Genomic DNA, 15,704 nt, shown 5'->3' with positions numbered 1-15,704 from the left:
ATTGCTTCATATTCTTAAATATAATTTCCAACTATGGTGAAATTTTGAATGGTTGTAAAAATTGTTTTTGCATGTTTATACCTCACTTATTTTGTTGAAGGAGACTATCTAGAGTTTGAAATAATTCACATCAAGAAGTCCATCAATAATTATTTCAAATATAAAAGTGACATGAAAAAATTGAGTTAATGAAAACAAACTCAATTTTTTCATAAAAAATATGAAATGATATGTGGAAGTCTATGAGCTTGTAAATTGAATAATTTCTGTTATTTTTCTGTTTGATATTTATCATAGTTATGTAATACAAAGAAAACATGCTTAAATTTTAAACTAAATAAAACTGAGCTCCACTACTCGGGAGGCTGAGGCAGGAGAATTGCTTGGTAACCTGGGAGGCAGAGGTTGCAGTGGGCCGAGATGGCGCCATGCCACTGCACTCCAGCCTGGCGCCTGGCGACAGAGCAAGACAGTGTCTCAAAAAAAAAAAAAAAACAACTTTGCTCCAGAAAGACATCTTTTTCTCTGAGCCATGACTCTGAAAGTTTGGAAAGCACCGTACAGTAGGGATTTTCAGTGAGTCACAGAATGCAAGGTTCTCCAAAGTACTTTCAAAACTGAGCGTGAGTGTGAGGCCTTTGCTACTGGCTTTCTGGCATGCAGATCACTCAGCCTCAAGAACTCAGTTCCTTCCTCCAATGTAAAAAGCACTGCAAGAACATTTCACGGTTCCGTCAAATGGGACCATGCGTAATATTTCACACTGGGCTACACAATAGGCTGGAAAAGTGATCCGCAGAGAGGCTCATTGCTGTAAGTTCACTCCCTGTACCAACTGTCTTGCACAAAGCTGCCACCCTGTGTTTTCTTCCAACGTTTCCTCTGGGAGGACTTCAAAACTTCCTTCTTCCAGTCTGTGCAGGGGTCAAGGGGCCTGTCTAGAGTAGCCGCCCAGCATCCGGCTCCGAGAACCTTTTCCCTTTCCTCTGGGAGACCTGAATGGGCGCCAACCCAGCCCTGGTCTCCCGGCTCTGCTGCGGAAGCTTCCCACCTGGTGCCCGGCGCTTGGGATGCCGCCGACGGGCTCGGTCCAGTGTCCCTGTGCCTTCTCTGCAGGTGTCCCACCAGGTAGAGGAGGAGGCCGGAGACTTGTGTTCCTGCAAGGCGGGGCCGGTGCTCCTCGTTGTGCTTGCGCTCGCCCTGCACGTTCTGCGCTCCAGGGCCTGGCAGGGACCAAAACAGGCCGGGGAGCAGTGACACCTGGGGCAGTCAGTCATCCAGGAGCCGCCGCCACCTGCCCCACCCCCAATCTCCTCGGGAGGTGTTTATCTTTGCCTGCGCTCCCGGCTCTTTCTCTTTCACTTTTCTTTTCGCCGGAGGTTGGGACTCCGGGTGGAAGGTGCCCGGGGGAATCCCAGCTGACTCGTTCACTGCCTTCGGAGTCCGGCGCCCTCGGGGAACTGGGTGTCCGCTCCCGCCCGGCTGCAGTGGCTGTCGCCCCCCAACCCTGCAGCCAGGACTCGATGGAGGTACAGAGCTCGGCTTCTCTGCTTTGGGAGGGGAGTGGTGGTGGTTAAAAGGACAATGGAATTTTCCCCGAAAGCCTACGCCCTGGGCCCCTCCCAGCTCCGGCGCTACCCTCTGGTCTACCCGACTGGCCCGGCCGCCCCGCCCTCTCACGGGGAAAACTTAGCCGCAACTTCGATTTTTGATTTTTCCCCTAATGACACTTTACTCCTCTCCAAGACTCTCCTCGCCATCCTCCTGCTTCCGGAGGAGCGCAGATCGCTGGTCCCTTTGCCCCTGGCGTGCGGCTCCCCACTGAGCTGCACCCTTTCGGAGTTCCCGACTGCTGGCGAGCGCGAGGCAGGCCCGGCACCCTGCGCTCCCCTGGGAGGGTGAGGGACGCGCGTCAGGCTGCCCAAGCCAAACTGCCGGTTTCTGAGAAGAGGCGGTCCCGCAGCCCTGAGGGCTGAGTTCTGCACCCAGTCAAGCTCAGAAACGCCAAGAAAAGGTACTTCAGCTCCCCACTTCCTATCTGTCCCCTCTCAAACTCCCTGTGGGCCGGCCGGTGCAGATGTCTGCGTGCGCGTCTATTTCTACCTTTGCAAAATCGAATTATCGCCCTCTTCTTTGCTTGCACACGTCTTCTGGAAGAAAAATTTGCAGGAATGATCACTGCTTGACAGTCAGGCCTGGGTCTGTATTGGTTCCAACTCTGCGCAAGCCAGTTATCTCTTAGAGAACCAGTTGGGTGTCTGGAATGCCAAAGCAACTTGGAAAAAATGCGAGCGAATTTCACTGAAATAAAATCATTATTCATTGATTTTCATAAAATCATTATGAAAATCCAGCCAGTTTTTTCAAGTGTTATTGAGACTGCATGCTGCATGGGCATACATATAGTTCATTTGATTTTATGTAATTCCATGCATTAAAAACTATGTTGACTTCAAAGTGTGTGTAAACTAAACCAAACTAATTCTTAAATGATGCTTACAACAGATTCTCAAATAGGATGAGTCAGCAATTTCAAAACGAAGTAAAGTGGTGGTCACCAGCTAATTTCTACTATATATCTTTAAACTACTTTATAATATTATGATACTGGTAGTGGCTAAGTGGTAGTCATCCTCATCTTGTCAGTGTGGCGAAAGAGGCCATATTAGCTAGACTGAATTCTTGCTCCAGTATTGCAGAATAAACTGGTGATTATGCATCCTGCCATGTAGAGGCTGCAAAGTGAACCATTCAATTGAAAGCATCAAGATGCAATACACTTTTGGAAGGCTGAGATGAGAGGATAGCTTGAGACTGGGAGCTCCAGGCTACAGTGAGCTATGATCTGTCACTGCACTCCAGCCTGTCAATATATATATAACAGGTTAAACATATATATATATATATATATGTTTAACATATATATATAACATACATATGTATAACAACAGCCTGTTGTTGTTTTTGTGTTAAATAATGTGGTCAACAGAGGAAGGAGATACAAAGGAAGGAACATAAAGACATATAAAGGGAAGAACTGAAAACACAGCACAAGCCATTTAGATTTAAAAAGAGAACGAAAAGCTAATTTACTTAAAGTTAAGAAGTATCAGAGTTCTTAAGGTTTGTTATGATTGTCTTAGCTTCGTGTCCGTGTATTTCTGTTTTCTCACAGAATTTTAGTCAATCAGAAGAGCATCTCCTGAAGTATCACCTGCTTTGCAACAGTGACAGAGAAAGGTCAGTTGGCCATTGGTCTGGAACTTCTGATAGGCAGGGCGTTCCCATACTTTTAGTTTCACTGTTCCCTGCTGATTTGGAATGGCAACTCCAGAACATGACTGGAAGCTATAGTTCTGGTTGGAATTTTCCTGCAGGCTACCAGTGATTAAAATGATGCTCTTTTGTTTTAATCCATGAAATTAATGTTGCAAATGTCAACCGCTATATTGCAAGATACAGTGTTTTCAATGAAATATATGTTTATAAATTTCTTTGGGGGATGGAGAAAAACAGTGGTTTAAAGTTTATTGAAATCAAGTTTGGAAGTAGAGGGTTTTAAAGCTTAGGAGGTACCTCATCTCCTAGGCTTCATCTTAGATTTGGTGCCTCTGATGGATTTCTGGATAGCTAGAAAAGGAGCCCTGAAATGCTGGGTATATGTGGATGTTTCTCAGAAAAATATCCATAACTTTGATTAGCTTTTTAAATGGGTCTCTGACCCAAAACAGTTTTTAACCTTTTAAAAATATAGACTACTGTCCTTTTCCCCCAACCTTTCCTGGAGTTTAATGTTGAGTTCTGCTCATTGTGTTAACTATTTTTCTGAAGGTTAGCTAATGATAATACAGAGTTCTGTCTTCATACCCATAACTTAAATTATAAGAAACAATATGAATAATAGCTAACATTGTTGAGTTCTTATTATGTATCAGACATTGTTCTAGGGATGTATTTTTAAAAATCATCATAATAAGCTTATGTGGTAGGGAATATATTTTACAGCTGAGGAAATTGAAGTATAGAGTAATTAAATAGCTTTCTCAAGGTCACAGAGCTAGAAAGTGGCAGAGCTAGAATTCCAACTCAGACAAGTTTAAGATTGCTGTTATTTAAGGAGGATGATATTATTTGCATAAAAATATTTCCTACGATTTGACAGTGATCATTAGTCTTTATTTATTTTCAGGCAGTGTTGTAATGGTAAAATGTTGGTTTTAAAGGAATGTTTCTATGGTACTTGTGCAATTGACATTATTATGTATTTAAAGATTATCTTTATAATCAGTATTCATTTGATTAGCTATATGTGTTTGGTTCACTGGAGAAATTTTTTAATAGTCCCTGAATGAAAACATTTGTCTGAGTTGCATCACTTTCTGCTGGAAGAGCTTGACAATGTGGATTGATCTGGATATCTGTCTCTGTCTATCTGTCTCTTCATCTATCCATACAACTAGAAGGCTGGGATTCATGGAGAGCTCAGAGAAGACTTTCCTATAATACCACAAGTGGAGATGATGTAGTTAACTAATTGGGATGTCCTCTTTTCAGGCGGTGTTATGGTAGAAGGATTGGCAAGAAGCCACTTCTTTAGCTCAGTATTAGCTCTTTGATTTACTTACCCAGTGATTATAGTAACTGCATGAAACTATCGACACTGAGCAATGCTTAAATACTTGCTGCTGTCCTATAGGAATGGGTTGGATGGAAAAATTCCCTAGGGGAGTTGACGGAAAAATTGTGATTTTAGTGAGAACTGGAATGCATTAGCTAACACCTGTTTGATGGTGAATTTCACTAATTAAATACTATCAAGTATATGTCTGTATGTGTGCATAATGCATATATGTGTATACATACTGTATATGTGCATATATGTATGTGTGTGTATGTATATATTGCACCATTTGTTAACAGCTGTGGGCAGACATAAAAGCTACTTTTTACTCTGCTTCCAGACTGTATTGATTAGGTAAACATAAGTAACTAAGAAATCTTGACAGAGAGCCTGAATTACTGTTATTAGCAGTGCCATTCCAGTAGGAACCCAATGTGAATTTGAAAGTTACAAAAAGGAAGCCTCTGCTATGTTTCAGGAAACATACTGGCACTTCATCTGTATGTCCTCATTGAATTTGAATAACTATTGCATTTTTATCGTGACTTCACAAAGAAAAAAAAATGGCATGCAGTGTTTCACTTGCATTAGGACACAGCTAGGTAAGACAGACACTCTACTGAGATTTAACTTGATTCCAATGTTAATGTTCTTTTTCAGATATCATATGTATTCTCTTCTAGGAAAACTCAGGTGTTCAGTGTAATGAAAAATAAAATGTCGCTATCCTGGCCTTGAAATAGATGCTGGTCACCGTTTGATGTGATTTAATACTATTTAGTACTTTGCCCATATCAAAGAATATTGTCCTTTTTTTAAAAAAAGTTTATTGCTAGAATCAGAAAGAGGAGAAAAAGAAGCTCTTTGATCTCAGTTCAATTCAGTAATATTATTTGTACACATTTAACATCTAGAGCCAGGGTATTTGTATGCACTTGTTTTATGGTGTTTCATTCCACTCCAGGGGCAGAGGACTCAATGTAGACCATACAAAAATGGATTTTTTTTTAAAGTCTGCTTGTAATACACACATGTTTCCTCTCTAAATGCTAATGGTTCTTCCAAGTGCTGACAGGATGCAGACAAGATTAGGAAAGTGACAAATTATTTTGTGAAATGAGGGAATTGAAACTGAAAATGGTTCTAGAATAAGAAAATATGATGTTTGTAAGGTTTATAGAGGTGGTGGTGGGGGTAAGCTCTGCTTATCACTGTGACATACAAAAGGAGCCCAGAGAGGTCTTGGGTCCCTTATTATCACTGAATACTTCTGCTTCCTGGGTATTCTGCTCACGTGCCTTCTAATTGAAATCTGACAAAGTAGTCCTTGCATGCTGTTAGCACTGACCTTTAAAATTATCAAATAATTATTTCTTAATTTAACATTTTACAGTTAAATATTTCATATTTTGGAGTTATTTGCTCTCCTGACTCATCTGCAACAGAAATAAGCACATAAAGCTTGATTTTTTAATTGAAGGGTTTTTATTGTGAAAATTCTTGCTTATGTTATTTAAAATACTATCATTACAAAACTAATCAAAGGAATCATTAGTTTTTGATAAGTGATTATTAAGCATACAAATAAAACAATATTGGAAATATATATCATGCAAGTAGATATGTCAATGCTTTTTTTAAAGATGTCTCCTATATAAAATTATCCCTTTATTTGGCACCCTGGTGAGGCAAGGCACATGCTAAGATTCTGGATGAAGAGACATAGGCATTTTTTTCCTAAAGTGGGAGAATGGTAATTATGAAAGAGGAAGTGAGAAAGGAGAACTTGCCAGAAATCTGCTTGCTTTGGGCACATATCAGGCATATCTCTGGTAAAAAGGGGCTTCTCTGGAGGTAATGGATCTTGAAACTGGTTCCTTTAGAAACCTCTTATGCCCACAAACCCCTGGAAAAGTTGTAGGGTATGCCAGAGGTGCGTGTTGTTCAGTTGGGAGATACAGTTCAGCCTTCTTTCCCACACCCTCCCTTTGGCTTCTGGATTACCATGCTTACTGTGCTTAAAGCAAAGTACAGGGGGTGGGATGGGGAGCAGTAAGGAGCCTGGGCTGGCTTCTGTAGAGATTTCCCACAGGGGACTGGTGGAAAATAAGCTCTAATAGGGCTCGGAAAACCTCTGCAGTGAAGTCTCCTCTTCCAGCCTCAGCTCCAGTCACCCTGCCTCAGTGTTCCAGACACACTTGCCATTCTTTGTCAGTCTTCATATTTCTGCTCAAAATGCTAACCCTCCATAACTTTTTCTGTCCCCACCTACTGCCCAGGCGGAATTATTTTCTCCCTTACATGAATTAATTTGGTGCAGTCTACATTCTCCTGTAACAACTTTTATGCCTGTAAATTCATTTTATATGTGTCTGTCTCTATACATATATTGTAAGGACAATGTGCTTCATGTGCTTAGCAGAGGGTTGGTCAGAGTCTATTTGTATGGATTTCAGTGAGAGTTAGTCATCATTCAAATGTTTGACAGCTGAGCAGACAACGGTAAAAGAGGCAGGAGACATAAGTCATATAGCAAAACAATGTTGGAATACTGTAATAAAAATAGTACTTTAGGGAAATTAGTTTGAGGTAGAATTTATTGAAGAAAAGATAAATTAGAGATAAGGAAACCAGCTAGAAATCCATCACAGTTAATTCAGGGGTGTAGTTTCATTCCCATTATCTGCTCAAGGACATAACTCTAGTAATTCATTCTTTCTCTCCATCACCATTTTTTTCTCTGTCTCTCATGGATCTTTCCAAGTACCATGTAGCCATGCTATAATTTCTGCCATTTTAAAAAAAAGACTCATGTTTTTCTCCTTATGTTTCTCCTCACTTCTATCTGGTTTTTCTGCCCATGTTTTACAGGAAAACTTACAAAATTAACTCTGTTCTCTGTTTCCAATTGTCCTTTCTCCATTTTCTCTTGAACCAGTCAGTCTGTCATTCCCACTGCTCCATTAGAAATATACTTGTCAAAGGTGCCAAGAACATACCTGTTACTAAATCCAGTGGTTAGTTCTTGGGTCCCTTCCTATGTACCCTTCAGCAGTACCTGAGAGTTCTTTCCCTGACTTCCAAGCCACCCCCTTTTCCTTATTTTCCTTTTACCTTACCAACAACAATTTCAGTCTCTTTGGCTCTTTCATTGTTTCCCCTACCATATAAATACAGGAGCCTCAGTCCTTAAGTCTTTTCCCAATCTGTACTCTCTGTCTTGGTGATCTCATCTAATGTTACAGTTATACTCTTCTTACATTGATGATGCGCAAATGTACATGTGAATCTAGCCATGATGTCTCCCCTGAACTCCAGACTTATTCAGCAGTCTATTCATCTGTTATTCATTCATCTTTGATTGGATGTCTAATACTCACTGGATGCCTTTGCTGCCATATCTGCTTGCCCACCCTCTTCCTCATCTTACTTGATGGCAATTTTATTCTCTTAGTTCCAGAGATAATCAACCTTCGATTTGTCCTTAATGTCTCTTTTTGTCATGCCCCACATTAAATCTGCCACCAAATCATTTAGCTAGGCCTTTGAAATATACCCCACAGCCTATTTCTTCTCACTCTTTTCATTGCTGTTGCCTGGGTTCAAGCTGCTATCATGTCTTACACCATTACTGCAAAAGTGCCTAATGTTTGTGCCTCCACTTCCACTCCAGCCTGTTCTCAACATAGAAGCCACAGTGTTGCAGTTATCTGTCCCTGCATCAAAAGGATGAACGAACACAAAACAAGAATTAAACAAAACAACACCCCCAGAACTCAGAGACTTGAATAACAATACTTTGTTATTTGTCGTGATCTTGCCATCTGGGCTACTTTCAGCTGATTGACTCCTCCTAGGCTGCTGAGGATTAGACATTTAAGATGGCATCTTCCTTCACATGTTAGAACATCAGCCAGGATAGCTGCAAAGCTCATGGCTGGCCGGACATCCATCCCTCTTTATGAGACCTCTCTACATGGCTAACTTGGACTTTACATCACGTTGGTCTCAAGTAGTTTTACTTTTTAACTAATTATTGACTTTCAGCTTATCTCACTATGGCATCAAACTCAGACTTTAAGTCTCTAAATTGGATCTCCAGATGAGGATGATATTTCTCTGGTGTAGTTTCTTTAGTGCATTTTTTTTTTCCTAAAGTGGGAGAAGAGTAATTATTTCTTGAGTGCAGAAACCTATAACTAAAAAGATTATCTGCTGCCACAAAGATAGGACAATTTCATTAAACAATACTGTTTCAAAACAAGACAATTGAAGGCATATAACTGTCACTAGTCAATAGCAAGTCTGAATACAGCCGCCATATGTCCCAAGTTCTTGCTCTGGAAGTAAGACATGTTCCTGATTAAGGTTTAAATTTGTTCCCTAGGAATGATTCTCTGTGGCTTTAACTTTATCTTTTGCACATTGGGCTCCTTTTCTCATTTCTTCTTTCTTTTCTATAAGAAATTATTTTTGCTATTCTTTGCAGTGGAGTAGCCTGCTTCCTGCTATTAGAGGGGTAATTATTTAGAGACCTTTTGTATACTTCCTTTTGTTTAACTGCTTTTTGTTTTTAATTTCAATGATCTTTAAAATTTGGGGGCTTCCTGTGAATTTTATTGGGATTCTCTCACTCCGCTAGATAAAAGACATAACCAGAAAATCCTTCAGGCAAGCTCTACTTTACTTTGTCAGAAAGTCAGGTTGCAGTAGAAGCCCATAACGTTTTTAGAAGCTCCTTGACCAGTTGGCAAGGTCTATGAGGCATCACTTTAAATCTTTCAGAGTTCTTAATGAAGGGCCTTCCTGCCACACACTTGATTTGATCTTCAACCTGAGAACACATGTAATAGTAGACCCTGGATTTGATCTTTGCCCTGAAATTACTTATTTCTTGGATAATCTTTTGCTGCCTGGAAAGGCAAGAATGAGATTCAGTGTTATTTTCCAATCTAGCAAGTCTTGAGTTGAACTATTTTATCACTGCATTTCTGGCTTTCACTAACAACGTCCTTGCCTCTCTCCAGGTGTCTACCTAACACTTGGTCTCATAGCAGTTTCAGTGTTGATAACTAATTTCCATATAATAAACTTCCCCAAAACTTAGTGGTGTAAAATAAAAACCATTTTATTTTCTCAAGCCTAAAAATTAGGACAAGACACAAAGAGAATGACTTGTCTCTACACTGCAATGTGTGTGACCTCAGCTGGGATGGCCCAAATGGTCAAGGGATGTCTGAGGTGGCTCAGACATTAGGTCCCATATACAGAGCTTCAGTTCTGGCTGTAGGCTGGGCTCCTTGGCTCTCTTCCACTTGTCTTTCCACATGACTGATTTGGACTTTCTCACAGTGTGATAGTTTCAGGGTTGTCAGACTCTTTACAACTTAGCCAACTTCTGTAAGAGAGAAAGTTGGAGCTGTAAGCTCTTAAGGCTTGGATATGGAATTTCCAGACAGTAACATTTGTTTTATTCTTTTGGGAAAAGCAAGTCAGAAGGCCATCCAGAATTGAAAGGGAGAGGACAAAGATTCCACTTCTCCATGAGTAGTGTCAGGCATGTTTATGGGGAAAGGCATTGATTAATGGCAGCTGTCTTTGGAGATTATCCACCACAAATGGTAATCCCGTTAAAGTATTAATCAGGTTATGCCATTCCCCTATTCCAAACCCTACATGGTCTTCTCTTCTCACTTCAATAAAAGCCAAATTCTGTTAGAGTGGACATTTAGTCTCTAAGTGATTTGTACCCCTGATGTCTGTCATCTACTACTCCTCCCTTAGCTCACTGAGTCAGTTACACCGGCACCTTTTCTATTCATCAACCATACTACTATGTTCTTGTCTAAGAGTCTTTTAGCTTGCTGTTCCTTCTGCCCAGAATGCTTTTCTCTCAAATCTGGCCCCTTCCCTTTACCTGCTTTGGGGTTTGGCTCAAATATCCCTGTTGCAATGAAGTAATTCTTGACTTATGTACTTCAAATTGTAGTCTCACCAACACTCCATGTCCCAACCTTGTTTGGGAATTCAGTTTATTTTTCAGATTTTGGAAAGTAATATAATGTGTTTACTATATATCATGTAATGATCAAGCTTATTCAGGTACTTCCTCAAAAGGGAATAAATACAATTTATACATGGTCTAATGTCAGTTGAGTTCGTGTTTTGTTAACCAGTGAATTAAGGAGAAACTTCCAGCTTTTAGAGCTTTTTTGATTTAGTATTTTCATATGAGGAACTATGGACTTGAATATGTTTTATTTAATTATTTGATTATTATCACCTTTTTCCATTAGAAAATGAACCACGGGAGAACATGCAGTTTAGTTATTTTATTTATTGCTATATCCCCATCACCTATTAGTGCCAGGCATATGGTAGTCTCTCAATAAATATTTGCTGAATGAATAAGTGAATGAATGCTAAGTAGTAGGGTATTGCAAATCGAACGGAGAATAGAAAGACAAGCTGTTTTCAACAAAGATTTGATTTATTAATGTTTTATTTATTCATTGAATTGATTTTGGCACTTTAGCAGTTAATAATTTTGAGTGCCTAATATAAGATGGGCAGTTTCGTAAACACTTGACAGGTCTTGATTGAGTGGGAGGAGCGGAGTACATGGAAGAGTCAGAGGACATCCAAGATTTTAACCATGAGAGGCAGGAAAGATAGACATGTTAGGAACAGATATAGATTACAGCTAACACATGGGGCAAGGTAGGGGAATGGAGGAGCTTGATTTTGGAAATATCATGGTTGAGCTAAAACTGGAACAAGCTACTTAAAATGTCTTGTAAGTGATTAGAAGTACTAGATTGAAGATTAGATGAGCTGTTTGTACAAGAGATTTTGGTTTGTGAGTTAGGTAAAGAATTATTGGTAAAACAAATGGTCAGAACATTTCCCCAGGAGGCAAATGGATATATAGATGGTTTAGGGTCACATAAGAGAACCAGAGGAACTGTCACTGAGCTAAGCACTCTGAAAGAGATGTTCAGGAAGGCCTTCGAGGAGGGATTGGCCAGCTCCCAGGTCTTCAAAGGAGAAGGCGAGGATTTTTACACCTCCCAGCCCTTGCCTACCTGTCATACTTGCTCTGCCTGCTGCTCTCTAGAAGGATTTTAATCCCTCGTATGTTTATTCTTACATATTCACCTTTAAAGACTCACTTTCTCTCTGATATTTTCCTGGTGAGACCCCCATCTTTACCTCTGCCTTGCCTCACACCTTTCTTTTTTGTGTTCTCCACCAGGTAGATACTTCTCTCATAATATCTGCAGTGTTTCACTCTATTTACCTCTGTTCATATTGCCTCACCCACAGGTAAATGATAAAGGTCATAGAAGACAAGAATTGTGATGGTGGAGTTGGAAGGGCTGCAGTTGAAGAAAAACTGCATTCTTATGTGTCTAACAACTTACCTGGCACATAATAGATCTATAATAATGTTATTTGTGTTGTCAGTGATCCAACATATATTTCTGGGGAACACGGTTAGATAAGGTCCTGAGAAAAGGAAATTGACCACGTTTGACTCATAGTATATTACTGGTGATTACATGGCTTTTGGGAAACTATTCCCAGATTATTTCTTATTGTCAGGGTTAGGAAGGGAAATAGAATTTTCTGAGTGTGTACATTGGGCCAGGTTACAAATAGAGTCTTTACCTTCTTTGTTAGGAGTATGAACTTTAGAGAACTGAAAACAAATAGGTTTGTTTAATATTTTGTGCCAGTTTTATTAAGGTGAGGATAATTTTATAAATTTGCAAAGTAAATGCTTCAGTAAATGAAGGGAAATTGAAACAAGGCACACCCTATTCTCTAAATTCTTTCAAATAGAAATCCTTTCATTTTCTTAATTTTATTTGCTAAGTATTTTGAGAAATCATTTCAGTAGGACAAAAAAGATGAGGGAAATTGTGTGAAAATAATAGTATTGCTGAAATTTAATTTATTTAGTGTCTCTTCTCCTGAGAGTTTAAGAGAAGAAATATAGTTTCTTCTCTTGTTATGCCATTAAAAAAATTGCAGTTACCTCAAATATCAGATTAAAATTTGTATTTGGTATCTTTAGATTCTACCCCTGAAAAGCAAGATCCTTGTAAACAACCTCTAAAACTGGAAAGATGTGGTTATGCTGATGGCTTATTTGACTTGATATTGAGGCATTCATCTTCTAAACTTTGGCCTTTCTTAAGTCAAGCCATATTACTTTGAGCTGCTGCAGTTTATAAAGCATGGCTTCAAGGCTAAGATGTTTAATCCAAAGAGGCTAACAGCACAGAAAAAATTCTAAACAATAGTGGATATTTATTGATCACTTCCTTTGTACATGGCTCCTTGCCAAGTGCTGTGAAGGATAAAAAGATGCAGCACACATGATTCTCTTCAGGAATTTAGTAACTAGTGGAACAATTATTGTTTACATGTAAAAGAGCTGAGTGTCCAGGATACTGAACTACTGTCTGTCCCCAAACACAACATGCTGTCTTTCATAGCCAAACATTTGACGTGTTTCTCTCATTGGAAATGCGCTACTTCATCCAGCATCTCTCTTCCTTGCCCCCTTCTTCTGACTAGCCTGGTCCAGAAGTCTCAGTCTGAAAATGGCTTCTCTGGAAATATTTTCATAAATGTCCAGAGTTGGGTTAGGTGTCTTTCATTCTTAACTTCATTCCGTAAGTATTTCAAGAGTTAACATTTTTTTCATCCATTGTGCCAAGTCTGTTAACTGATGTAGCCTTCTCAAACCCATGAGATACTTTCCTTCCCACTTTTTCAGGTAAGTAAACTAAAGCACCAGGCTGTAGAGTGACTGGTCCAGGGACTGCCATTAGGAAGTGGTGGAACTGGAGCTTGAACTCAGGTTTCCCTCTCAAGCATGCACACTTCCTCTAGAGGGTGCTGCCTTGCTGGTACAATTAATAAGAATTATAAAGATTAAAAGAGAGGAGATAAATTTTTATCATTTATAAATGAAAGCCATACAAATTAACAAGCTACTAAAATGAATGGGAGAGTTCAGTAAAGTTGCCAGACCAAAGATTTTTAAAACCCAGTAACATTTTTCAATACTAAATAAAGCATTAGCTAGCATACATAACAGTAAAACAAATAAGCAACATAACCTTCTCCAGGAGGAGCACGCTTGCTACAATTAAATATGGTTTATTTGAGGATTGTCTTGATGGCTCAACGTCAGAAAATCGATCAAAGTAATCTTAATAATACAGGAAAAGTTAATGTCAAGTTATGAGAGGAATAAGAATAGGTGGGATTTTTCAAAAGTGACTAAAGAATATCTATGAAAAATCTATAGTAAATATCAAATTTAATACAGAGCTCAGAGAAGCGTTATTTTTTTAATTTTGGGAGTTGAGGATGCATGTGTTGACACAACTATTCAGTAAAGTAATGAAGACAAAAATAATAACGACCATTCGTTTTTATTGAGTGTTTACCTATGTGCCAAGCAGTGTAAAAGCAAAAGTATGGCGGATTAGCCATTGGTGCAAGGGGATGGTGAAATTCCCATCTTCCCATTCCTCCAAGGTAGACGTGATAATTGAACTACAGCGAGCCAGGATGAAACAGAGCTGTTGCAGAGCAATTGTAGGCCGGATGTTTAATTTATTGTCTGACCCAGGAAGTAGTGATCTGAACATAATGGAGTGGAGAAAATTACAATGTAGTAGAATTTAGGTGGCAGTAGTGATGGTATAGCATAATTAGATCTAAGGTATAAAATGAAAAAATCCTTCAAAATCTACAAATAACTGCACTTTACATATAGTCAGTACATATGCAATCATGTCAGTACATGCATTGCATAGTCCATACATATGCAATCCAAACATACTGCAATCATGGATTTTATGGATGAAGCAGAGCCCTTTTGAAATTGAAGTTAAGGTGGAGAAGTAACACAATGCATAGTATATGTTTTGTGGTATGTGGAATGAACTTCTGGTGAAAAATTAAAATGGGAATCCAAAACACATTGTTAAATCTCAGTTTTACCTGTTTGTGTAAAATTGTGCAATACATTTAATTTCTCTGCACTTATATTCTTTTCTGGAAAATTAAGATAATTAAACCAGAGAAATTACCTTTGGTGTTAAATATGGTGGTTCTGGGAACCAACATAACATAGTTGGATTCTATCGTATGCTAAGACTTTCAACCTGTGATCTCTATAGATGTTACTTAGGCACTGGAAGGGACTTTACACACCTCAAATCTAATCTCCTTATTTTAAAGACAAGGTAACTAAGGCTTAAAGGCATAAAGTACCTTGCTAGTATTACATAGCTGTTTAAAGACAGAATCAAGCCTAGAGTACAGGTCTCTAGACCCCAGTCCACTCCATGGTTCTAGTAAGATTAGGAAAGCTCCAAATTTCATCCAGAAGTTCTCAATCTCAATTTTACATGAACTATAGTTTTGGAAATTGTAATATGTTAATGACGAATAGATGGGAATGGTGGTAGTCTATATGGAGTATAGTGAAAGAATAGATGGTGTACACTTCCACCATTCCTTACACAACACATCCAAAGACAGATATTTTATGGTGTGCTTGTGTATATATACACACCATGTATGCATATACACATTCTATTTATCTATCAAATATATGTATATATACACACACACACAATGGAATACTATTCAATCATAAAAATAATAAAGTCATGTCTTTTGCAGCAACGTGGATGGAATTGGAGGCTATTATCTCAAGTGAAACAAATCAAAACAGAAAGTCAAATGTGGTATATTCTCACTTAGAAGTGGAAGCTAAGTAATGTGTACATATAGACATAGAATATGGAATAATAGCTATTGGTGAATCCAAAAGGTTTGGAGGATGGAGAGAGGTTGAGGGATGAGAGATTACTTAATGGGTACAATGTACGTTATTCTGGTGATGGTTACCCTAAAAGCCCAGATTTTCGTCTATTCAATATAGCCATGCAACAAAACTGCCCTTGTACTCCTTATATGTATTTATTTTTCCAAAGAATGAATGTTTGTGATTCTACCACATGGACCACATTTAATGTTAGTTGCCTAGATT

The 15,704-nt window shown here is 39.0% G+C and overlaps 1 protein-coding gene across 9 annotated transcripts in view; it reads left to right on the top strand.

The window, feature by feature from the left end:
• The first annotated feature begins 922 nt into the window (after window positions 1–922).
• IL15 (interleukin 15) overlaps window positions 923–15,704 on the top strand; it is a 107,366-nt gene continuing 92,584 nt past the window's right edge. For 6 of the 9 annotated variants that reach the window (XR_004259330.1, XR_004259332.1, XR_004259331.1 and 3 more), the window contains exons 1-2: window positions 923–1,529; window positions 5,100–5,223. Coding sequence is in view for 1 of the 9 variants with exons in the window: in XM_032246504.1 (XP_032102395.1) it covers window positions 1,071–1,529; window positions 5,100–5,223 (583 nt within the window). In the remaining 8 variants the exon portion in view is untranslated. Of the gene's footprint in view, window positions 2,015–5,099; window positions 5,224–15,704 lie in introns of all 9 variants that reach the window. The other 3 variants (XM_032246505.1, XM_032246506.1, XR_004259335.1) reach the window with 2 other exon arrangements.

Source organism: Sapajus apella, unplaced genomic scaffold (assembly GCF_009761245.1).
Source record: "Sapajus apella isolate SASKATOON/1434 unplaced genomic scaffold, GSC_monkey_1.0 scaffold61, whole genome shotgun sequence".
NCBI classification, from domain to species: Eukaryota; Metazoa; Chordata; class Mammalia; order Primates; family Cebidae; genus Sapajus; species Sapajus apella.
The sequence above is the reverse complement of the archived record's forward strand: the minus strand, read 5'-3'. Positions and strand labels throughout refer to the sequence as shown.